Here is a 25222-nt window from a genome sequence, read left to right as displayed (position 1 = left end):
TCAGTGCTGTATGTTGGTTAACAGTCCTTATCAGGTTATGTCTTTTAGAAATATCTTCTCCTCGCCTGTGGCTTGTCTTCTCATTCTCTTGACATTGTCTTTCATGGAACGAAAGTTTTTAATTTTGATGAGTCCAGCTTATCAACTCTTTCTTTCACGGGTTGTGCCTTTGGTGTTGTACCTAAAAAGTGATCACCATAGCCCAGGTCATCTAGGTTTTCTCCTGTGTTATCTTCTAGGTGTTCTACAGTTTTTACAGTTTTATATTCCCTGTTTTGAGTTGAATTTTGTGAGAGCTGTAAGATCTGTCCCAAGTCGCTTTTTGCACATGCGTGTCCAGTTATCCCGGCATCGTTTGTCGAAAAGACGGTCTTGGCTCCATTACGTTGCCTTGTTCCTTTGTCAAGGATCAGCGGTCTTTATCTCGGTCTGTTTCTGGACTTTGTTGTGTCACAGCGATCTGTTTGCTGGTCTTTCACCAGTGCCACATTGTCTTGATCGCTGTAGCTTTACAGGAAGTTTTTAAGTCAGATAGTGTCTGTTGTTTTTTTGGCTTTCTTGGGTCTTTTGACTCCCCATATACACTCTATTTTTTAAGTTCAAATTACTTTTTTTTTTTCCCCATTGGTGTGTTGGTTTCTGCTGTACAACAGTGCAATCAGCCATAACTATACGTACATCCCCTGCCTCCCTAGCGTCTCTCCCCACCATCATCCCCCCTCCACATCATCACAGAGCACTAGATGGGCTCCCTGTGCCGCACAGCAGCTTCTCCCACCTGTCCAGCTTACACTGGACAATGTGTGTATATTGATGCTGCGTTCTCCATTTGTCCCACTCTCTCCCTCCCCCACGGTGTCCATAAGTCCATTCTCTACATCTTTGTCTTCATTCCTTCCCTGCAGATAGCTTCATCAATATAATTTTTCTAGATTCTGTATATATGCGTTAATTACTATATTTGTTTTGTCTTTCTCACTTACTTCACTTTGTATAACAGGCTCTAGCTTCATCCATCTCATGAGAACTGACTCAAATTCATTCTTCTTGATGACTGAGTAGTATGTATGTACTATATCTTTTTTGTTGATTCCTCTGCTGATGGACATCCAGGTTGCTTCCATGTCCTGGCTGTTGTCAGCAGTGCTGCAGTGAACATTGGGGTACATGTGTCTTGAGTTTTGATTATGGTTTTCTCATACTGATTATGGCCCAGTAGTGGAATTGCTGGGTCATACGATGATTTATTCCTAGTATTTGAAGTAATCTTTATCCTGTTCTCCATAAAGTCTGCATGAGTTTGTATTCCCACCAACAGTGTAGAGTTCCCTTTTCTCTACCTCCTCTCCAACATTTATGGTTTGTACAGTTTTTGATGATGGCCATTCTGACTGGCATGAGGTGATACCTCATTGAAGTTTTGATTTGCATTTCTCTGATAATTAGTGACGTTAAGCATCTTTTCATCTGTTTATTGGCCATCTATATGTCTTCAGAAAACGAAGATCATGGCATCTGGTCCCATCACTTCATGGGAAATAGATGGGGAAACAGTGGAAACAGTGGCAGACTTTATTTTTCTGGGCTCCAAAATCACTGCAGATGGTGACTGCAGCCATGAAATTAAAAGACGCTTACTCTTTGGAAGGAAAGTTATGACCAACCTCAATAGCATATTGAAAAGCAGAGACATTACTTTGCCAACAAAGGTTCGTCTAGTCAAGGCTATGGTTTTTCCTGTGGTCATGTATGGATGTGAGAGTTGGACTGTGAAGAAGACTGAGCGCCGAAGAATTGATGCTTTTGAACTGTGGTGTTGGAGAAGACTCTTGAGAGTCCCTTGGACTGCAAGGAGATCCAACCAGTCCATTCTGAAGGAGATCAGCCCTGGGATTTCTTTGGAAGGAATGATGCTAAGGCTGAAACTCCAGTACTTTGGGCACCTCATACGAAGAGTTGACTCATTGGAAAAGACTCTGATGCTGGGAGGGATTGGGGGCAAGAGGAGAAGGGGATGACAGAGGATGAGATGGCTGGATGGCATCACTGATTCGATGGACATGAGTCTGAGTGAACTCTGGGAGTTGGTGATGGACAGGGAGGCCTGGCGTGCTGCTATTCATGGGGTCGCAAAGAGTCGGACATGACTGAGCGACTGATCTGATCTGATCTGACCCATTTTTGATTGGGCTGTTTGTTTTCCTAATACTGAGCTGTACGAGCTTCTTATATATTTTAGATTAATCCTTTGTCAGTTGTTTCATTTGCAATTTTCTCTTATTTTGAGGGTTGTCTTTTAATCTTTTTTATTGTTTCCTTTGTTGTGCAAAAGCTTTTAAGTTTAATTAGGTCTCATTTTTTTTTTTTTTTATTTCCATTACTCTAGGAGGTGGGTCATAGAGGATCTTACTGTGGTTTATGTCAAGGAATATTCTACTTATGTTTTCCCCTAAGAGCTTTATACTTTCTGAGCTTACATTTAAGTCTAATCCAGTTTGAGTTTATTTTTGAGTATGATGTTAGGAAGTCTTCTAGTGTCATTCTTTAGCATGTAGCTGTCCAGTTTTCCCAGAACTACTTGCTGAAGAGGCTGTCTTTTCTCCATTGTATATTCTTGCCTCCTTTGTCAAAGATAAGGTGCCCATACTACTACTACTACTACTACTACTACTACTACTACTACTACTAAGTTGCTTCAGTCGAGTCCGACTCTATGTGACCCCAGAGATGGCAGCCCACCAGGCTCCCCCGTCCCTGGGATTCTCCAGGCAAGAACACTGGAGTGGTTTGCCATTTCCTTCTCCAGTGCATGAAAGTGAAAAGTGAAAGTGAAGTCGCTCAGTCATGTCTGACTCTTAGCGACCCCATGGACTGCAGCCTACCTGGCTCCTCCGTCCATGGGGTTTTCCAGGCAAGAGTACTGGAGTGGGGTGCCATTGCCTTCTCCGTATCTGGGCTTTGTGTCTTGTTCCATTGATCTGTATTTGTTTTTGTGCTTGTACCATACTCTTGATGACTGTAGCTTTGTAGTATAGTCTGAAGTCAGGAAGGTTGATTCCTCCAGCTCTGTTTTTCTTTGTTAAGATTGATTTGGCTCTTTGGGGTCTTTTGTGTTTCCATGCAAATCGTGAAATTTTTTGTTCTAGTTCTGTAGAAAAATACCATTGGTAATTTGATAGGTATTGCATTGAATTTGTAGATTGCTTTGGGTAGTATAGTCATTTTCACAATATTGATTTCTCCAATTCAAGAAAACGGTATATCTCTCCATCTATTTGTGACATCTTGGATTTCTTTCATCGGTGTCCTATAGTTTTCTGCATGGGTTTTTTTTTTTCTTTTAGGTAGGTTTATTCCTAGGTATTTTATCCTTTTTTGCTGCAGTGGTGAATGGGATTGTTTCCTTAACCTTTTTCTGATTTTTCATTGTTAGTGTATAGGAATGCAAAGGATTTGTGTGTATTAATTTTATATCCTGTGACTTTACTGTATTCATTGACTAACTCTAGTAATTTTCTGGCAGAATCTTTAGATTTTTCTATGTATGTCATTTGTAGACAGCGAAAGTTTTATCTTTATTTTCAATTTGGATTTCTTTTATTTCTTTTTCTTCTTTGATTGCTGTGGCTAGGACTTCCAACACTATGTTGGATAATAGTGATGAGAGTCAGCACCATTCTCTTGTTCCTAGTCTTAGAGGAAATGCTTTCAGTTTTTCACCATTGAGAATATTTGCTTTGAATTTGTCATATATGGCCTTTATTATGTTGATGTAGTTTCCTTCTATGCTTACTTTCTGGAGAGTTTTTATCATAAATGAGTGTTGAATTTTGTCAGAAGCTTTCTTTGTCTCTATTGAGATGATCATATGGTTTTTATCTTTCAGTTTTTTGATACTGTGTATCACATTGATTTTTTTGTATATATTGAAGAATCCATGCATCCCTGGGATAAATCGCACTTGGTCATGATGTATGATCCTTTTAATATGTTATTGCCTTCTTTTTGCTAAAATTTTGTTGAGGATTTTGATATTGGCCTGGAATTTTCTTTTTTGTGGTGTCTTTGTCTGGTTTTAGTGATGGTGGCCTCCTGGAATGAGTTTGGGGTTTTTCCTTCCTCTGCAGTTTCCTGGAATAGTTTTAGCAGGATAGATGTTAGTTCTTCTCTAAACTTGATGTGGGATTCGCCGGTGAAGCCATCTGGCCCTGCGCTTTTGTTTGTTGAAGATTTTTGATCGCAGTTTTGATTTCAGTGCTTGTAATTGGTCCATTCATGATTTCTGTTTCTTCCTGGTTCAGATTTGGAAGATTTTTCTAAGAACTTGCCCATTTCTTCCAGGTTGTCCATTTTATTGGCATATAGTTGCTTGTCATTGACTCTTAAGATCCTTTGTATTTCTGTGTTGTCTCTTGTAAGTTCTTTTTCATTTCTAATTTTATTGATTTGAGTCCTCTCCCTTTTTTTTCCTCGATAAGTCTGGCTAGTGGTTTGTCAATTTTGTTTATCTTCTCAAAGAATTAACTTTTAGTTTTATTGATCTTTGCTATTTTTCTTTCATTTCTTTTTCATTTATTTCTGCTCTGATCTTTCTAATTTCTTTCCTTCTGCTAACTTCAGGGTTTTTTGTTCTTTTTCTAGTTGCTTTAGGTATAAAGTCAGGTTGTTGATTTTTTGATTGCTGTTGTTTTTTGAGATAGGCTTGTATTGCTATAAACTTTCCTCTTAGAACTGATTTTGCTGCATCCCACAGGTTTTGGGTCATTGTGTTTTCATTGTCTTTTTGTTTCTAGGTATTTTTTTAAATAACCTTTTTGATGTCTTCAGTGACTTGTTGGTTATTTAGAAGTGTGTTGTTTAGCCTCCATGTGTTCGTGATTTTTACAGTTTTCTTTCTTTTCCTGTAATTGATATCAAGTTGCATAGCACTGTGGTCAGAAAATATGCTTGATACAATTTTAGTTTTCTTAAATTTTCCAATGCTTGATTTGTGACCCAAGATGTAATCCATTGTGGAGAATGTTCCATGTTCAGTTGAGAAAAAAGTGTATTCTGCTGTTTTGGGATGGAATGTCCTAGAGATCTCAGTTAGCTCCATTTGGACTAGTATGTGATTTAAGGCTTGTGTTTCCTTATAAATTTTGTCTGGATGATCTGTCCATTGGTGTAATTGGGGTGTTAAAGTCCCCTTCTGTTACGCTGTTACTGTCAGTTTCCCCTTTTGTGGTCGTTAGTATTTGCATTATGTATTGAGGCGCTTCTATGTTGGGTGAATTAGTATTTATAATTGTTATATCTTCTTGAGTTGATCCCTTTTTCATTATGTCATGTCCTTCCTTATTTTTTGTAACAGTTTTTATTTTAACGTCTGTTTTATCTGATATAAGTGTTGCTACTCCCACTTTCTTTTGATTCCCACTTGCATGGAATATCTTTTTCCATCCCTCAACTTTCAGTCTGTATGTATCCTTAGGTCTGAAGTGGCTCTCCTATAGGCAGCATATACACAGGTCTTGTTTCTGTATCCAGTCAGCCAGCTTGTGTCTTGATTGTAGCATTTAATCCATTTACATTTAAGGTAGTTATATATATGTTCCTAATGCCATTTTCTTAATTGTTTAGGATTTATTTTTGTGAGTCTGTTTCTTCTCTTGTGTTTCCTACTAGAGAATTTCCTTTAGCATTTGTTGTAAAGCTGGTTTGCTATGCTAAGTCACTTCAGTTGTGTCCGACTCTGTGCGACCCCTAAGACGGCAGCCCACCAGGCTCCCCCGTCCCTGGGATTCTCTAGGCAAGAACACTGGAGTGGGTTGCCATTTCCTTCTCCAGTGCATGAAAGTGACAAGAGAAAGTGAAGTCGCTCAGTGGTGTCCGACTCTTAGTGACCCCATGGACTGCAGCCTACCAGGCTCCTCCGTCCATGGGATTTTCCAGGCAAGAGTACTGGAGTGGGGTGCCATTGCCTTCTCCGAAAGCTGGTTTGGTGGCGCTGAATTCACTGAACTTTTGCTTGTCTGTAAAGCTTTTGATTTCTTCTTCAAATCTGATGAGATCCTTGCTGGTACTCTTGGTTGTAAGTTTTTATCCTTCATCACTTTAAATATATCCTTCCACTCTCTCTGGCCTGCAGAGTTTCTGCTGAAAAATCAGCTGTTAACCTTATGGGGATTGCTTCGTATGTTATTTTTTGCTTTTCCCTTGCTGCTTTTAGTATTTTTTCTTTGTGTTTAAATTTTTTTAGTGTGATTAATATGTGTGTTGTTGTATTTCTCTTTGGGTTTATCCTGTATGGGACTGTCTGGGCTTCCTGGACTTGGGTGCTTATTTCCTTTCCTATAGTAGGGGAGTTTTCCACTATAATCTCCTCACATATTTTCTCATACCCTTTGTTTCTCTTCTTCTGGAATGCTAATAATTTGAATTTTGGTGCATTTATTATTGTCCCAGAGGTCTCTGAGACTGTCCTCTACTCTTATATTTCTTTTTTCTGCTCCTCAGCAGTTATTTCTGTTATTCTGTCTTCCAGCTCACTTATCCATTCTTCTGCCTCAGTTATTCTACTAGTGATTCCTTTTAGATTATTTTTAATTTCAGTGATTGTGTTGTTCATCTATGTTTATTTTTATTTCTTCTAGGTCTTTAGTAAATGTGTTAAATGATTCTTGTATTTTTTCTATTTTTGATATTTTGAAACTTCTTTACTGTCATTACTTGAAATTCTTTTTCACATAGGTTGCCTGTTTCCTCTTCATTTATTTGGTCTTGTAGTTTTTAACTTGCTCCTTCATCTTTAACATATTTTTTTTGTCATTTTTTTTTTTTTGATAGTTGGGAGTACGTTCCTGTCTCACAAGTTGTTTAGTCTTAGTTTCCAGCAGTGGAGTTTTCAGGTAGTTGGGTAGAGCTGGGTCTTTGTTTTGAGATGTGGACCTTTGGGAAACCTCACTCTAATTAATACTCCCTGGCACCTGAAGTTTTCTCTGTTACTCTAGCCATTCGGACTCAGCACTCCTGCCTCCTGGGGCTCAGTCCTGAACTGGGATTCCACAAGCCATGGTTGTGGAAAAGAAAAATATAGAAAAGGAAGAAAAGGAAAAAAAAAGGCAGAACAATAACAAAGAATAGAAAATAACCTCAGAAGGGTGAAAGTGGACTCCAGTAGCAAAGTGAGAGAAGAAAAAAAATTATATCTATAAAAATAGAAAATAAGAAAAATCAAGAGGGGGCAGAAAAATAATGAAGATTAAAAAATAATAAAATAAATTTAGAAAACTAACAAATAATAGAAAAAATAAGAATATGTGTGAAACAACCACTGGAGGGTAAAACCGAACTCTGCTGGTAAACAGTAAAAAAAGTATTGGAAAAAAAAAAACAACCTTAAAAACAGAAACAAACCTTGAATGTGAAGGGCAGTGCTTAGGTGGGGGATGACTTATGTGGTGTTGTTTGGGTGGAGATGGGATTTATTGGGGGGATGGGGTCCTGATTCAGGACCTAAGCCTCCAGAGAAGACCCTAGAGAGGGGGCTCTACCCAAACTGAGAAAGCCTCTGCAGTGCCTCTGTGTAGGGCGTGGCAGGTGGCCTGGACTCCACCCAGGTTTCTGCAGTGCTTCTGGCTTCAGGGTGGGGAGGATAAACCTGGGTCTCCAGGAGGCTCCCTGGGGCCGAGTGGGTAGGGGAACACCAGATGGATTCCCCTCTCCTCCCCATCCAGAGGGACCCTTCCCTGCTGGCTCTGCTTTGTCTTCCTTCCCTTCTGCAGTCGCAGGACCTGTGTGGGCAGTGGGTGCCCTTGGAGGTGACCCTGGAGGGAGAGGGGTCCTGAAGAATAGAGGGTGCCCATGGAAGGAGGAGGGAGCCAGAGGGTAGAGAAAGGGGTCCCAGATGGTGGAGGCCCAGTCCAGAGGGCAGACAGAGCCCCTGGTTGGGGGATGAGGGCCCACAGAGGACAGGGACCTTGGAGGGGAGAGGGAACTGGAGGACAGAGGGGGACCCTGAAGGGTGGGGGGCCACCCGGATGGCTGAGCACTTGGCCTGGAAAGAGGAGTAAGCCCTGGAGGGAGGAGAGGGGCTGGAGGGGGGCCCCCTGGAGGGTGGAGGGGGGCCCGGAGGTGGTGGTCTTAGGAGACGCTCCAGGGCCGAGTGGGCAGGGGAACACTAGGCAGTTCCCTGCTACTGGAACCCTGCAGTTGCCTCCCCCGGCTGGGTGGTCTTCTCTCCCTGCAGGAGCCTCCCTCCCCTGTTTCACATCTACAGGACCCATCCAGGTGGATGAGTCCCTGAAGAGCAAAAGGTACCCTGGAAGGCAAAGAGCTCCTCAGGAGGGTTGAGAGGGTCCCAGAGGCCCTTGGGCCCCATAAAGGCTCCCTGGGGCCAAGTGAAGGGGGAACCCCAGGGCCTTCCACAGTGGGACTTCTTATCCCCTCAGAGGTCCCTCCCCTTTCTGGTAGAGCAGGTATGCAGTTCCCAGCACCCAAAGGCATCCAAACTGTCCCTGGCGTCCAAACTGCTTCTGATGCCAAAACTGCTACCCCTCCCCCCGCAGCCCCTCAGTCTCTGGAAAGTGAAAGGGGCACCCCAGGGGCTTTTCCCAGTGGTTCCTGTGATCCCCCAGGATCCCCACCCCTCCGAGGCAAGCAGGCATGTGGCTTCTAGCACTGAAAGGTGCCCAGACCAGACTGCTCTGGGCACCCAAACCACTTCTGGTTCTAAAACTGCTCCCTCTCCCCCAGCAGCCCCTCAGTCACTGGTCCCCAGGCCTGCACTTTCCCCTGCTTGGCCCTACCTGGTACCTGGTCTCCCCCAGGGCTCCTCCCTTCAGCCTGTCCACAGGAAATCCCCCACCATTGCCTGGTGAATATCCTAGGGGTGGGTAGATGCAGACTGCATGCCTTCCCTCACTGCCGCCTTGGCTCTCTGCCATATAAACTTTAGAACCAGTTTATCGATATCCACAAAATAACTTGCTTGGATTGCATTGGAGTTGTATTGAATATATACATCAAGTTGGGAAGAACTGACATGTTGACAGTATTGAGTCTTGCTAACAATGAAGATGAACTATCTGTCCATTTAATTAGTTCTGTTTTGATTTCTTTCACCAGAGTTTAGATTTGGTGCATATTTGTTTAGATTTATACCTATTTCATTTTTTGGGTGCTAATGTAAATGGGTTTTTTCCTCCCTGTACCTCATGTGGGATCTTAGTTCCCTGACCACATACCAAACCCACCCTTCCTGCAATGGAAGCACCCAGAGTCTTACCCACTAGACTGCCGGGGAAGTCCCAGTGGTATCGTGTTTTTAATTTCAAATTCTAATCGTTCACTGCCGGTGTGTAGGAAACCCATTGATTTGCTCTGGTTTTTTTGTTGTTTGTTTTTTTAAATGTTCAGATCAGATCAGTCGCTCAGTCGTGTCCGACTCTTTGCGACCCCATGAATCGCAGCACGCCAGGCCTCCCTGTCCATCACCAACTCACGGAGTTCACTGAGACTCACATCCATCGAGTTAGTGATGCCATCCAGCCATCTCATCCTCTGTCGTCCCCTTCTCCTCCTGCCCCCAATCCCTCCCAGCATCACAGTCTTTTCCAATGAGTCAACTCTTCGCATGAGGTGGCCAAAGTACTGGAGTTTCAGCTTTAGCATCATTCCTTCCAAAGAAATCCCAGGGCTGATCTCCTTCAGAATGGACTGGTTGGATCTCCTTGCAGTCCAAGGGACTCTCAACAGTCTTCTCCAACACCACAGTTCAAAAGCATCAATTCTTCGGCGCTCAGCCTTCTTCACAGTCCAACTCTCACATCCATACATGACCACAGGAAAAATCATAGCCTTGACTAGACGGAACTTTGTTGGCAAAGTAATGTCTCTGCTTTTGAATATGCTATCTAGGTTGGTCATAACTTTCCTTCCAAGGAGTAAGCGTCTTTTAATTTCATGGTTGCAGTCACCATCTGCAGTGATTTTGGAGCCCAGAAAAATAAAGTCTGCCATTGTTTCCACTGTTTCCCCATCTATTTCCCATGAAGTGGTGGGACCAGATGCCATGATCTTCGTTTTCTGAATGTTGAGCTTTAAGCCAACTTTTTCACTCTCCACTTTAACTTTCATCAAGAGGCTTTTCAGTTCCTCTTCACTTTCTGCCATAAGGGTGGTATCATCTGCATATCTGAGGTTATTGATATTTCTCCCGGCAATCTTGATTCCAGTTTGTGTTTCTTCCAGTCCAGTGTTTCTCATGATGTACTCTGCATATAAGTTAAATAAACAGGGTGACAATATATAGCCTTGACGAACTCCTTTTCCTATTTGGAATCAGTCTGTTGTTCCATGTCTAGTTCTAACTGTTGCTTCCTGACCTGCATACAGATTTCTCAAGAGGCAGATCAGGTGGTCTGGTATTCCCATCTCTTTCAGAATTTTCCACAGTTTATTGTGATCCACACAGTCAAAGGCTTTGGCCCGTTGCAGCCGCCTTTAAATGTTCAAGTATCACCAAAAAATATCCATCCACTACTTTGGGAAACTGGAGTATTGAATTCTAATTATTGTTGGATTGTCTCTTTTTTCCTTCAGTTCTGTTAATTTTTCCTTAAGGTATTTTGGAGCTCTGATGCGAAGTGAATATATATTTTGAATTATTAGATTATTCTTGGTGGATTGACCCTTTTGTCATTCTGAAATGCTCCTCTTTATTTTTAGTAGCCTTTTTTATTGTAATACATTTTTATATTGCACTAGCCACTCTGCATGTTTTAGATTATAAATCTGCTCTTCATCCTTTTCCTTTCACCCTGTTTGTGTTTTCAGCCTAAAGTGTGTCTCCTGTAGAGAGCGTATAGTTGAATCTTGTTTTTCATGTAGTCTAGCACAACTATATATCTTTGATTGGGTTGTTTAATTCACTCACATTAAATGCTATTGATATGTTTTGATTTATATCTACTGTTTAATTTTTTGTTTTCTATATATTGTGTCTTTTTGTTCTTTTAGACCTTATATTGCCATTTTTGGTTTTAAGTAGATATTTTTCTCTTGTTTTGATTTAATTCTAATGATTTTTAAAGTTATAATTACTGAGTTATTTTCTGTGGCTTACAGTATACACTGTTAATTTATCAGAATCTGCTTGAGATTCATTAGGACTAAATTTCAGTGAAATATGGAAGGTTTATGCCAATATAACCCCATTCCTTACCCTGCCCCTTCAATGTTATTACTGTTAAACATATGTCTGCATATGTTACAGATATATGTTACATACCAAGTGAGGTATTGTAAGAGTTAATACTTTCTGTAATAGGTTTTTTGAAGAATCTGGGAGGAGGGAGAATAACAAGCAGATGTTTTGTAGTTAGTTATATGAACTTTCTTTTGTCTTCTTTTTCTGTGCTCATTTCTTCCTTTCTTTTGAGTTATCATCTGGTATTGTTTCCTTATTTCAGCACAGATCAGTACCTGTTGATCTCCTTTGTGCTCTCATTGTCAAATACGTTTCTGTATGTTTATGTGCCTAGCAGTACAGTTAGATATATATTGTTTCATACAATCGTTCTTTTTTGAAATAGGAAAATTTTCACTTTATTGTCACATTGAATTTTAGTACTTTACTTTTTTTCCCCTTTCCTTCCTTCCTTCCTTCCTTTCTTTCGCTGTCAGGTCAACTGCGGCGTGCGGGATCTTTCGTTGCAACACACAGACTCTCTAGTTGTGGCGTATAAGCTCAGTAGTTGTGGCACGCGGGCTTAGTTGCTCTGTGGTACGTGGGATCCTAGTTCCCGGACCAGGGATCGAACCTGTCTGTGTCCCCTGCATTGCAAGGTGAATTCCCAGTCATTAGCTCACCAGGGAAGACACTGAATTTTAGTGCTTCTCTGTACAAGAGAAAAACAAACTGAGTCATGGTCATGAGTTCAGGATTATATATGTTACATTTTGCCTTGTTATAATACAGTTGTGGCTTTATGATAAACATAAATTGGGGACATAGCTTGTAATCCAAAGCTAATTTGCATAACTCACGAGAGGAAAAAGCATTAAATGCATTTCTGAAATAAGTATTTTCATTTAATTCAGAATGTCAAGACAGCATTAGACATTGGCCTTGTTTCAAAAAAGTTTAAATGCTAAGCTAGCTAAATAACCTTCTTGAAAGGTTTAAACACAGATAAAGAAAATGTTTTCCCTCTAATCTCAATCTTACATAAGAGAAAGAGATGAAGGGAAAAATGTAGACAATTTCTTTAGCGTATATGGCTAAGTACATCAGCCTCCTTAAACTAGTGTCCATTACTGACTTCATTAAAATGAACTGGGTAAATATCGAAAGTTATCCACTTTATAAACCAAAGGCAGAAATTTTAGGGTTACGGTAAGTAAAAAAATTTTGAAACACTTGAAAAATGTTTGACATTAGAGAAATCATCTCTTCATTATAAGAAAGAAAGGCATAACAGAAAGTAAAAAACATTTAAACTAAACTGATTTTCAGTCCTCTTTGAACAAGAGAAATAGAAAATAATGATTACTAAACTTTGTGCTTTAATCGAACTAATTAATTACAGTGATTTTAAATGGCAACTGCCCATCTGACTAGGTGGTGAGCTTGACAGTTTTGAATATTTTTGTAACGAGTATTTTTTAAAACACAAAGGCACTAAAATGATCTGGTCTTGCAGTGTTTATCTTAATGCATTCTGCATTTCTTTGCCAAGCTTGTAGTTAAGGATCTTGTTCCAATCAATCTTAGTGTGAATAATTAGGAACCGTTGATGAAAGTTGTGTCTGACATTGTCTGATAATTTTCACTGATGACAGTTTGATATTCATTCTTTTTAGCCTCTTCAATCTTTATAAATTCATTTGCTGTTTGCACCTCGTTAGACACCGTTAGGGAATCTTGTATATCTTTATGACTCATAGCTGAACCTTAACATTTTCATAATAATGAACCTGAATTCAAGATGCCAGGCACCTGAGTAGTTGAAGGAATGATTGTAAACGTCCACTCTGACCTCCAATGACCATTCCAAAAGTTTTTTGCTTGAAATTAATGGCTTTCTATGCATGCAATAACTGTTTGCTGTCTATTTTTTTTAACCACATACAGTACTGACACAGTCGGACACAACTGAAGTGACTTAGCAGCAGCAGCAGCAGCAGCAGCAGAGAGGAGTTATTACTGAAGTTTGCCATGGTTCAGTTGCGTTTTCTGCTTGTACAGTGTTGGATCAGTTGTGTCCTTTTTTAAGTGATCAAGTTTTTTGGTTCCAAAAACTTTCCGTTTCCCAAGTTACCATGTTCTGTTTTCAGTACCTGATTTTCAAAACCTTCAGTTTTACTGAGGTATGCATGGGTTGCCCCTTCCCTCAGAAGAGTATCATTGTTAAGCAATAACAGAACATCATTAAACACCTCGTTAAATTCTCCAGGAGGGGCATGAATGATGAATTTTGCTGCTATGCATACCTTCTCATCAGACAACTGCTCCTCCAGATCTGCTGTTTTCCTTTCGGTGGCGAACTAGGCTGCCCGTGTTGATGCTGGCGGTGACAGCCTGCCTTGCCCCTTTCCGCCTGGTCTTCTTGCTGCATATCCTGCCAGTGAAGGCTTTTTAGATTGTCAAAGGGAAGAAAGGAGAAGAAATACGCAGTTACACTGTCTTTTGCAGTTAGCTGTGTAATTGCTTTAATTAATTCTCTGTTATTTTGTATAAATTTCAGTTACTCTCTAGTATCATCCTGAAGCGTTTCCCTTAGTATTTCTTGTAAAAGAAATAAATTTTCCGTTTAGGTTTATCTGGGGATTGAAAATTTTTAAAAAGAATTTTAATTGTGATAAAATACAGAGAATATCTTAACCTTATCTTAACCATTTTAAAGTGTATAGTTTGATCATGTTAAATACATTAACCTTGTTGTACAACCGGTGTCCAGAACTCTTTTCATTTTGCAAAGCTGAAACTCTGCACCATAAACAACTCCCCATTTCCCCTCATCTCAGCTCCTAGCAGCCACGTTTCTGCTTTGTGTTTCTATGAATTTGATTACTCTAGATGCCTCTTTTAAGTGGAACCATGCAGTATCTGTCCTTTGTGACTGGCTTATTTTCACTTTCATCCTCAAGATTCATCCATGTTGTAGTAGTGACCCAATTACCTTCCTTTTACGTCTGAATAACATTCCACTGTATGTATGTACAACATTTTGTTTATCCCTTATCAGCTGATAAGACACTTGGATTGCTTCTGCCTGTTGGCTGTTGTGAGTAGTGCTGCTGTGAGCATAGGTTTGCAAATATCTCTAGACCTGGCCTTCAGTTCTTTTGGATATATACGCAGAAGTGGGATTGCTAGAACATGGTGGTAGTTCTATTTTTAGTTTTCTGAGGAACCTCCCTACTGTTTTCCATAGTAGTTGTACCATTTTATAGTTTCACCAACACTACACAAGGGTCCCCGTTTCTCCACATGTTTGCCAACATTTGTTATTTTTTTTCTTTCTCTTTTTCTTTTTTTTTTGATAGTAGCCATCCTGATGAGTGGGCTTCCCTCATAGCTCAGTTGGTAAAGAACCTGCCTGCAATGCAGGAGACCCTGGTTCGATTCCTGGGTCGGGAAGATCCGCTGGAGAAGGGATCGGCTACCCACTTCAGTACTCTTGGGCTTCCCTTGTGGCTCAGCTGGTAAAGAATCTACCTGCAATGCGGGAGACCTGGGTTCAGTCCCTGGATTGGGAAGATTCCCTGGAGAAGAGAAAGGCTACCTACTCCAGTATACTAAACCTGGAGAATTCCATGGATACAGTCCATGGGGTCACCAAGAGTTGGACACGACTGAGTGACTTTCATTTTCACTATCCTGATGAGTATGAGGTGATGTCTTACTATTTTGATGAGTGATGTTGAACATCTTTCCCTGTACTTAGTGGCTATTTGTATATGTTTGGAGAAATGGCTCTGCAAGTTCTTTGCCTATTTGATAATAGGTTAATTGGGTGGTTTTTGTTTTGTTTTTGAGTTTTACTGCTGCTGCTAAGTCACTTCAGTTGTGTCCAACTCTGTGTGAGCCCATAGACGGCAGCCCACCAGGCTCCCCCGTCCCTGAGATTCTCCAGGCAAGAACACTGGAGTGGGTTGCCATTTCCTTCTCCAATGCATGAAAGTGAAAAGTGAAAGTGAAGTTGCTCAGTCATGTCCCACTCTTAGCGACCCCATGGACCGCAGCCTACGAGGCTCCTCCATCCACGGGATTTTCCAGGCAAGAGTACTGGAGTGGGTTGCCATTGCCTGCTCCATTTTGAGTTTTAAGAGTTCTTTATATATTATGGCTATTAATCCCATATCAGGTATGTGATTTGCAAATATTTTCCCCCATTTTGTGGTTTGCGTTTTTACTCTGTTGGTGGTGTCTTCTGATATACAGAATTTTACAATTTTCATGAAGTCCAGTTTGTCTGTTGTTTCTTTCGTTGCTTGTGCCTTTGCTGTCATATCCAAGAAATCATTGCCAAACCTACTGTTGTACAACTTTTGCTCTGAATTTTCTTCTAAGAGTTTTATAGTTTTAGGTCTTTAAGTCTTTGATCTGGCCTCTAGAACACTAAAGGAATGCTGCTGCTAAGTCACTTCAGTCGTGTCCGACTCTGTGCGACCCCATGGATGGCAGCCCACCAGGCTCCTCCATCCATGGGATTTTCCAGGCAGGAGTACTGGAGTGGGGTGCCGTTGCATTCTCCGGTTTTGGACAATACTGCAGCATGAATTCAGACTGAAAACCTGAATCAGTACTGGCTTACCGATCAGATTCTCAGGGAAGTTCTTTTTAACTCCCTCCACTCAGTGCCAAGGTTGAGAAGTGGAAGTTTCTTTTCTGTCCTTTTCTGTGGGAAAGTTTATTTCCCTTTTAATTTTATATTTGTTGAAAAGACCATCCTTTTCCCATTGAATGAACTTTATACTTTTATTGAAAATTATTTGATCATATATATGTGAGAATTTATTGGGGTCTCTTTGCTCTGGCTGATACTCCCAATACTGTGTTGATTAGAAATGGCAAGAGTAGGCATTCTTAAGCATTGTTCCTGGTCTTAGAGGAAAAACTTTCAGTTTTCCACCATTGAGTATGCTATGAGTTAGTTGTGGGTCCTCATAAGTGGCCTAGGTCATGTTTGACTGTTTGCAACCCTGTGGACTGTATCCCACCAGGCTCCTCTGTCCATGGGAGTCTCCAGGCAAGAATACTGGAGTGGATTTATGCCCTCTTCCAGGGGATCTTCCCAATTCAGGGATTGAACCTGTGTCTCCTGCATTGCAGGCAGATTCTTTACCTACTAAGCCACCTTTGGGAAGTCCCATTATATTGATGAGTTTCCTTCTGTTCCTCATTTGTTGAGTGCTTTTATCATGCAAGGGTATTGAATATTCAGGTGCTTTTTCTGTATCAGTAAAGATCATCAGTGGTTTTGTTCTTCATTCTGTCAATGTGAAGTATTGATTGATTTTTATGAGTTGAATCATCCTTGCATTCCATGGTTAATCCCCACGTGATCATGGTGTATACTTTTAATGTGTTGTGAATTCTGTGTGCTAACATTTTTGAGGGTGATTGAAGTGATTTGGTCCTTGGCTTTTCTGTGTTGCCAAGTTTTTGATTACTGATTCAATCTCCTTGCTAGTTATACATTTCAGATTTTCTGTTTTTTCATTGTTCAGTCTTAGTAGGTTGTGTCTTTCTAGGGATTAATGTGTGTCCTGTTTGTTGGTGTGCAGTTGTTCATAATGTTCTCTTATGGTCCTTATTTGTGGCATTGGTTGTAATGGAATATTACAACTCTTGCATTTCTGATTTTATTATTTGAGTTTTTTTTTTCTTTCTTTGTCTAGCCTAAGGGGTTATCAATTTTGTCAGTTTTCTGAAAAATCACTTTTAGTTTCATGATTTTTTTCCTTGTTGACCATTTCATTTATCTATACTCCAGTTTTTGTTATTTTCACTTTTAGGTTTTAGTTTTTCTTTTAGTTTCTTGAGGTGCAAGTTAGATTGTTACTTGAGATCTTACCTTTTTTTAAGGCATGCCATTTATAGCTTAAACTTCCTTCTTAGTACTTCTTTAACTGCATCCATAAATTTTTTTGATATTTTGCATTTTCATTTGTGTCAAGGTATTTTCTAATTTCCTTTATGACTTCTTGTTGTTTAAGAGTGTAGTGTTTAATTTCCACATATTGTAAAATTTCCAGTTTTTTCTTAGGCTGTTTATTTCTAGTTTCATTACATTGTGATTGGAAAAGGTACTGTGTATTATTTCAGTCTTCTTGAATTTATTCAGACGAGTTTTATGGCCAGACATGTGTTCTGTCCTGAGGAGTGTTTCATGTGTAATTGAGAAAATGTATTCTGCTGTTTGTGGATGGAGTCTTCTATATATATATCTGTTAGGTTTGATTGGTCTGTAGTGTTGTTCGATTTCTGTATTTTCTTATTCTTCTGATTGGTTGTTCTATGCATTATTGAAAGGACATTATTCATTATGTTGTTGTATATTTCTCCCTTCAGTTCTTTCAACATCTGTCTCATTAATTTAGGAGCTCTGAGGTTTGGTGCAGAAATATACTTTTCATATTTTCTTGGTGAATTGTCCCTTTTATCATTATATGACATACTTCTTTGTCTCTTGTAACAGTTTTTGACTTAAAAGTCCATTTTGTCTGAAATTAATACAGTTGTTCCTGTGTTATTTTGGTTACTGTTGCATGAAATATCTTTTTTTAATCCTTTTAATTGATATGCATCCTTAGATCTAAAATGTTTCTTTGATAGGTAGTATGTAGTTGGAAGACCACTAAAGACCACAAACTTTTAATATTAAAAGCTAATCAGGGAAGGACTCTGAAACTGTTTATACCAGAAGGCATTTAACCTCAGATCAGAGTTGCTGATGACACCTGCTTAGTTTTAAAGCATTCATCTTAAGAATTCTCTTTCAAGTGTTTGGGTTATACCAATACCTGAGGCACCTGTGGGAAAACTGATCAAACATACGGGAATGTATTAGAAATTAATTTCCTTAATGAAGTCTATAAACCATTGGGTAGGTAATAAAAATAAGTTCTGGGAAATGTATTTTTTAATAAGAACTTTTCCAATGAGCCTACTTTCTGGAAAAGACCCTCATGCTGGGAAAGATTGAGGGCAGAAGAAGGGAGCGACAGAGGATGAGATGGTTGGATGTCATCATGGACTCAATGGACATGAGTTTGAGCAAACTCTGGGAGATAGTGAAGGATAGGGAAGCCTGGCGTGCTGGAGTCCATGAGGTCACAAAGAGTTGGATACAACTGAGCGAATGAAAAACAATAAGAACTTCTAACATTTAATTTTAACTTTTAAGGTTTTTTTAGCTGATAAAAGTGAGAGTGTGTTCTTTTTTCTCACACACTGGGTTAGTTTGTCAAAGTGTTGGTTTTCGTAATATTGTATCATTAGTGTTCTACAAATATCCTAGGGAATTGAACTTTTTTTTGTAAGCTAATATGAATCAGCTATTTTCAAAGGCAAGACCCTGTGCAGTACACCCAGCATTATTTAGTTGCAGTGAATAGCCATTATGAACATTCATTTTGGCATTCTTCGTTCCTGGAGGGCTCCAGGAATACTAACTGTGCCAGAACATTGGCTCTATTTTTATTTATTTAGGGATTTCAAATTGCCAAAATGAATTTGCAAAATGCCTTTCTTTGCTTTTTGTTCGTTACTCCTCAGAAAATGCCACTGAAGCAAGGTGGGTGTGCCCCATGCTGTTCTACCTTTTGAGAAAAACCTCATGAAAGAGTCTATACCATAGGAATCTCTTTAGTTATTGAATAGAATCTCTTTAGTTATTGAATAGATTTTTGAGTTAAGCTTGCCTTTCTCATCAAAAGCACATTGTTGTATGTGCTCTGTAAAAATGTTTTGTTAGTGTAGTAACTGTTTTAATTATGGGGGAAAAAATTACCTTATGATCTTGAGTTTCCTTCAGAGGTTCTTTGACATTTGTGGGTTTGTGAGCATGCATCTTTTCTTGACTCATAGCTGCCTGTTTTATTTTTATCAATCTCTTCTTTTTTTATGGACATTATGTCTCTTTTTATTTTATTTTTTAACTTTACAATATTGTATTGGTTTTGCCATGTATCAACATGAATCTGCCACAGGTATACACGTGTTCCCTATCCTGAACCCTCCTCCCTCCTCCCTCCCCGTATATGTCTCTTTTTAAAAAGTCTCTTTAAGAGTCTGAGGTATTCTCATTTTGAAGTCTTTTGAAATACCTTTGAAAGTATAGTTTGTAATTTCATTTTTAGCAGGAGTGTTGCTTTGTTTTGTCCTTTGGTACATTCTTCTCTTCCTGGTGTTCTTCTCTATTCTGGTTGTCTCCACCTTGCCCCTTGCATCTTCTTTAAAAGGAGGTTTTACATTGGAAGCTTTGGGTTCTTACACTCCAGGAATATTGGGGGAAATCTCAGTAACCCATCCTGAACCAGTAGATGACTTGGCGTGACTGAAGTCATGTTTGTTTGATTGCCTCTGATCTTTTCCGTGTACACTGCTTCAGTTTTTATTGCCTTCTTTCACAAATAGGAGAGCCCTGCTTCAACCTCTGATTATGCAAAATGAGCCCAACTTTGTCCCCATTTTCCATGCTCTCAGATGATTTTAATTCCTGTTATTTGGGTTAATTTCTTAGATGTCTCAAATAGTAAGATTGTGAAATAGGTAACTTGCTTGCTTCTACTTGCTTCTTTTACTTCTACAAGTATGTGTGCGAAGTCACTTCAGTAGTGTCCAACTCTTTGCGAGCCTATGGACTGTAGCCCACCAGGCTCCCCTGTCCATGAGATTTTCCAGGCAAGAATAGCAGAGTGGGTTGCCATTACCTTCTCCAGGTACAAGCATAGGTTAAAGAACTGGTGTGGTTTGTTGGAATATATCAAGTCCTTACTGTGTAATCAAAATCACTATTTCCTAATTTTTTTAAATTAATTAATTAAAAAATAATTAACTTTGGCTGCACTGCGTTCTGTGCATCGGCTTTCTCTAGTTGTGGGGAGTGGGGCTACTGTCTGGTTAGGCTGTGCAGGCTTCTCTTTGTGGTGGCTCCTTTTGTTGTAGAGCACAGGGGCTCTAGAGCTTGGGCTTAGTAATTGTGGTGCATGGGCTTAGTTGCCCTCTGGCATATGGGATCTCCTTGGACCAAGGATCAGACTCATGTCTCCTGCGTTGGCAGATGGATTCTTAACTACTGGACGACCAGGGAGGTTGAAGATAGTAAGTTGGACAGTGATTATGAAGTCTAAATGTTATATTTGTGAAAGTGCTTTATAAACTGACAAACATAATTTAAACGTTAAATTTGTTTATTGTTTAGTCATAGGGATTGTGTTATTACTCTCTTTAAATCTGCCTTTGATTTTCAGGTTGTTCCATTGACTTGTCATCTGTGGCAACAGCCATTATATCACAACAATAGTGGAACACAAATTTCTGATACTAACGTGGCCTCTTTGGAAAATATAGCTCCGTGGGGTTCTGGCGATGATCAGGTATGTCTTCTGTAACTGGAAAACTTTCTTTTGATAAGCAGCATGAGAAATTCTGATTTAGCTATGAAGAGCAGAAAGAGGTGAATTAGTTTAATATTCCACTTTTCTAGTAGATCTTTGGCAGCCTTAATTATATAGGACAACAGTTTACTTTTTTTTGGTCTCAGGATTCCTTTACATTTTTCAAAAGTGTTTTAAAGAGTTTTTGTTTATAAGGGTTGTCTATATCAATAACCTCAGATATGCAGATGACAGACACCACCCTTATGGCAGAAAGTGAAGAGGAACTAAAAAGCCTCTTGATGAAAGTGAAAGAGGACAGTGAAAAAGTTGGCTTAAAGCTCAACATTCAGAAAACGAAGATCGTGGCATCTGGTCCCATCACTTCATGGCAAATAGATGGGGAAATAGTGGCTGACTTTATTTTTTGGGGCTCCAAAATCACTGCAGATGGTGATTGCAGCCATGAAATTAAAAGACACTTACCCCTTGGAAGGAAAGTTATGACCAACCTAGACGGCATATTCAAAAGCAGAGACATTACTTTGCCAACAAAGGTTCGTCTAGTCAAGGCTATGGTTTTTCCAGTGGTCATGTATGGATGTGAGAGTTGGACGGTGAAGAAAGCTGAGTGCCGAAGAATTGATGCTTCTGAACCATGGTGTAGGAGAAGACTGTTGAGAGTCCCTTGGACTGCAAGGAGATCCAACCAGTCCATCCTAAAGGAGACCAGTCCTGGGTGTTCTTTGGAAGGAATGATGCTAAAGCTGAAACTCCAGTACTTTGGCCACCTCATGCGAAGAGTTGACTCATTGGAAAAGACCCTGATGCTGGGAGGGATTGGGGGCAGGAGGAGAAGGGGACGACAGAGGATGAGATGGCTGGATGGCATCACCAACTCGATGGACATGAGTTTGAGTGAACTCTGGGAGTTGGTGATGGACAGGGAGGCCTGGCATGCTGCAATTCATGGGGTCGCAGAGTTGGACGCGACTGAACTGAACTGATGTCAAGTTATTAAAATTAAATCATTCTAAGAACATTTATTTAAAAATACAAATCCATTATATATTAACATAAAAATATGTTTTAAAATGAAAATTTACTGTTTTCCAAAGCAAAAAAAAATTGGTTGAAAGGATGGCATCGTTTTACATTTTTGCACATCTCTTTAATGTTAGCCTTACTAGAAGACAGTTGTTATATTAGACAGGGTTCTCCAGAAAAATAGAACCAATAGGAGATAATACATGTGTATTTACAATAGTGTTAGTTGCTCAGTTGTGTCCAACTCTTTGCAACCCCTTAGACCGTAGCCCGCCAGGCTCCTCTGTCCATGGATTTCTTTAGGCAAGAGTATTGGAGTGGGTAGCCATTTTCTTCTCCAGGGGATCTTCCTGACCCAGGGATCAAACCAAGGCCTCCTGCATTGCAGTCAGATTCTTTACCGTCTGAGCCACCAGGAAAGCCCACATATATACAGTATGTATATATATGTGTGTGTGTGTGTGTATGTGTGTGTGTATATATATATATATATATATATATATATATATATATATGTATTTGTGTCTGTGTGTGTATTATAAGGAATTTGTTGCAGGAGTGGAGACCCCGTCTATGGCCCCAAAGTGGGCGCTTGTCTAAATACTTGGATATTAATTATCCAGGGAGACACACATGCAGACAAAGCAAGAGATTTTGTTGGGGAAAACCCAGGTGGCAAGCAGGAGGGTAAGGGAACCCAAGAGAACTACTCTGCCATGAGACTTGCAGTCTCTGGATTTATGGTGATGGGGTTTAGTTTCTGGGTTGATCGTTCTGTCTCAGGGTCCTTCCTGGTGGTGTGTGCATAGCTCAGCCAAGAGAAGGATTCTGGGAGATTGGTAGGATGTTTGGGCTGGTGTCTCCTATCTCCTTTTGACCTTTCCCAAATTCTTCCTGACGGTGGTAGCTTGTACTTGCACATTACTTACCATGGACCTCCTATTGTTAAGATAACTCATGCAAGTGGCTGGCCACTTGCTTGGTCATGGCGGGCAGTTTCAGTCCGCATTTCCCTTAGCAGATTGGCTCATGTGATTATGGAGGCTGAGAAATCCCAAGTTCTATAATGTGGGGACCCAGGAGCGCTGATAGCTTAATTCCAGTCTGGACCTAGGAGTTGACTGATGGTATATGTTCTAACCCAAGTCTAAAGGCTCAATGACAGGCCAGCGGATGGTGTAAGTTCTGTGCCAAGTCTGATTCCAAAGGCAGAAGACTGATGTCCCAGCTTGAAAACCATCAGACAGAGAGAGCGAATTATCTTTTGTGTAGCCTTTTGTTCTATTCAGGCCTTTAGTGGATTAGGTGAGGCCTGCCCACATCAGGAAGGGCAGTCTGCTTTACTAAGTCTGTGGATCAAATGTTAATCTCATCCAGACATGCTCTCACAGTGCCCAGATTGTTTAACCAAATATCTGGGCACCCTGTGGCCCAGCCAAGTAACACATAAAATTAACTGTCATAACTAAACTTTCAGATTTGCTTTCTGCATTTAGTCCGTTGGGATATATTGTTTTGCTTAAATTATATGAAGAAAATCTAGCCTTATATAGGTACATAGTTAGAAAATGGAGGCCCATGTCACTTCCCTGAAAGGATGTCAGTGACTCCTAGGGATCTTCGGACCAAATTTTGGGAACCACTAATCTAGAACATAGTAATAAACTTAGAGGAAATGGAAAAATTGTGAGCAGATAGGAAAAAGCTCTTATATGTTTGTAGGAGGAAAAAAATACAGTCTTACTCATAATGATTAAATATTTAAAGGTGATTATGTAATAACTTAGGTATCAGATTTCTTCTGGTTCCTGCAGTTTTCTCTGAATTGCAGTTACTATCCATTGAATGCAAGATACAGAGGAAGGAGATATACTGTCACCAAGCTAAAAGGGTTACGAGAAACCCTAACAAGAAAAAGCATAGTAATTGTGACCGTTAATGGAAGGGAGATTGTTATTTGTTGAATTGTGTCCCCTCAACTTATTTGAATTTTTGACTTCTGTTTGTTGGAATATTTTGATTCTCATGTAGATCTGGGGCTTTAAATATACCTGTATACTTAAAGATTGCAAATTTGTATCTCCAGCCTTTACTTCTCCTTAAAAATTTGTTTGTATTTATTTTGTTGTCATCCCTCTCCATATCAATCAAAAATATTTAGAGATTTGAGGGTCTTTTTATATTAATTAAAAGGATATAACACTCAGGATCATAGCAAAATAAGCAGAAAGAAAAGAATGGTCAACAGATTTTTTTAAAGTTTTATTTTATGATGGGAAATTATTGGAGTATGTTTGCATAAAGAGAAGAATTGTTCAGTAGGAAGGGAAATTGTGTGAAGGAAAGCGGGAAATCACATATAGGAAAGAAATCATTAGAAAAAATGGAATGAGATGGGTAAGCCATTGATAGGTTAGAGGGAAAGACAGTTTAAGTCATAAAATGAAAATCTGGGTTAGGTAATAGGGCTGTAGATCTTGTGATAGGAAAATAAGGGAGCTCCATCGCCTGCTGTTTGCTTACTGAAGTGGGAAATGAGGTCATCAGTTGAAAATGAGGAAGGAGAGTTCAGTAGTTCTGAGGAAAGTATAAAGTAATCATTTTGGCCAGTCAGCTTGGCAGGAAACTATAGTAGAACTTCCAGGCAGGGCTGAGTGCCTTTGAGGTTTAATGTTATCAATCTAAAGCAAATATTGTATGCTAATGTATATATATGAAATCTAGAAAAACTGGTATAGGTGATCTTATTCATAGAGCAGAAATAGAGACACAGACATAGAGAACAAATATATGAATACCAAGGAAGAAGGGAGAGTGGTAGGATGAATTGGGGAATTGGGATTGACATGTATACACTATTGTTGCTAAAGTGAAGTCGCTCAGTCGTGTCCGACTCTTTGCGACCCTGTGGACTGTAGCCTCCCAGGCTCTTCCCTCCATGGGATTCTCCAGGCAAGAGTACTGGAGTGGGTTGTCATTTCCTTCTCCAGGGGATCTTCCCGACCCAGGGATTGGACCCAGGTCTCCCACATTGCAGGCAGAGGCTTTAAGCTCTGAGCCAGCAGCTCACATTGTTGCTAAGTATAAAATAAATAACTAATGAGAACCTACTTTGTAGCACAGGGAACTCTACTCAGTGCTCGGTGGAGACCTAAATAGGAAGAAAATCCAAAAAAAAGATATATGTATACATATTGCTGATTCACTTTGTTGTACAGCACAAACGAACACATTGTAAACCAACGGTTCACCAGTGCATGTGTGCTCAGTCACGTCTGACTCCTTGTGACCCCTTGGACTGTAGCCCACCAGGCTCCTCTGGCCATGGGATTTCCCAGGTGATAAAACTGGAGTGGGTTGTCATTTCCTCCTCCAGGGATTGAACCTGCATCTTCTGTGTCTCCTGCAGTGGCAGGCGGGTGTTTTTTCTTTTTTTCCACTAGTGCCACCTGGGAAGCAAGATTTTTAAAATAAAAAAAATCAACTATACTCCAGTAAAAATTCATTTTAAAAAAATCTAAAGGAAATCCAGTCTGAATGTGTGTTTTGTTCAGCAGTGTGCTGTTGCTTGGATTAAGACAAG

General features: G+C 39.9%; 1 protein-coding gene and 1 pseudogene across 7 annotated transcripts in view; one reads left to right on the top strand and one right to left on the bottom strand.

Moving 5' to 3' along the window:
• The window catches only part of ALMS1 (ALMS1 centrosome and basal body associated protein), a 190664-nt gene that overhangs the window by 11674 nt on the left and 153768 nt on the right, over positions 1-25222 (top strand). For all 7 annotated transcript variants that reach the window (XR_809620.4, XM_010809860.4, XM_010809855.4 and 4 more), the window contains exon 2: positions 20467-20592. Coding sequence is in view for 6 of the 7 variants with exons in the window: in XM_010809860.4 (XP_010808162.2) it covers positions 20467-20592 (126 nt within the window). In the remaining variant the exon portion in view is untranslated. The remainder of the gene's footprint in view (positions 1-20466; positions 20593-25222) is intronic.
• On the bottom strand, positions 12641-19079 carry LOC112448860 (F-actin-capping protein subunit alpha-2-like; annotated as a pseudogene).

Source organism: Bos taurus, chromosome 11 (assembly GCF_002263795.3).
Source record: "Bos taurus isolate L1 Dominette 01449 registration number 42190680 breed Hereford chromosome 11, ARS-UCD2.0, whole genome shotgun sequence".
NCBI lineage: Eukaryota > Metazoa > Chordata > Mammalia > Artiodactyla > Bovidae > Bos > Bos taurus.
This window is presented reverse-complemented; position numbering and strand designations above follow the sequence as displayed.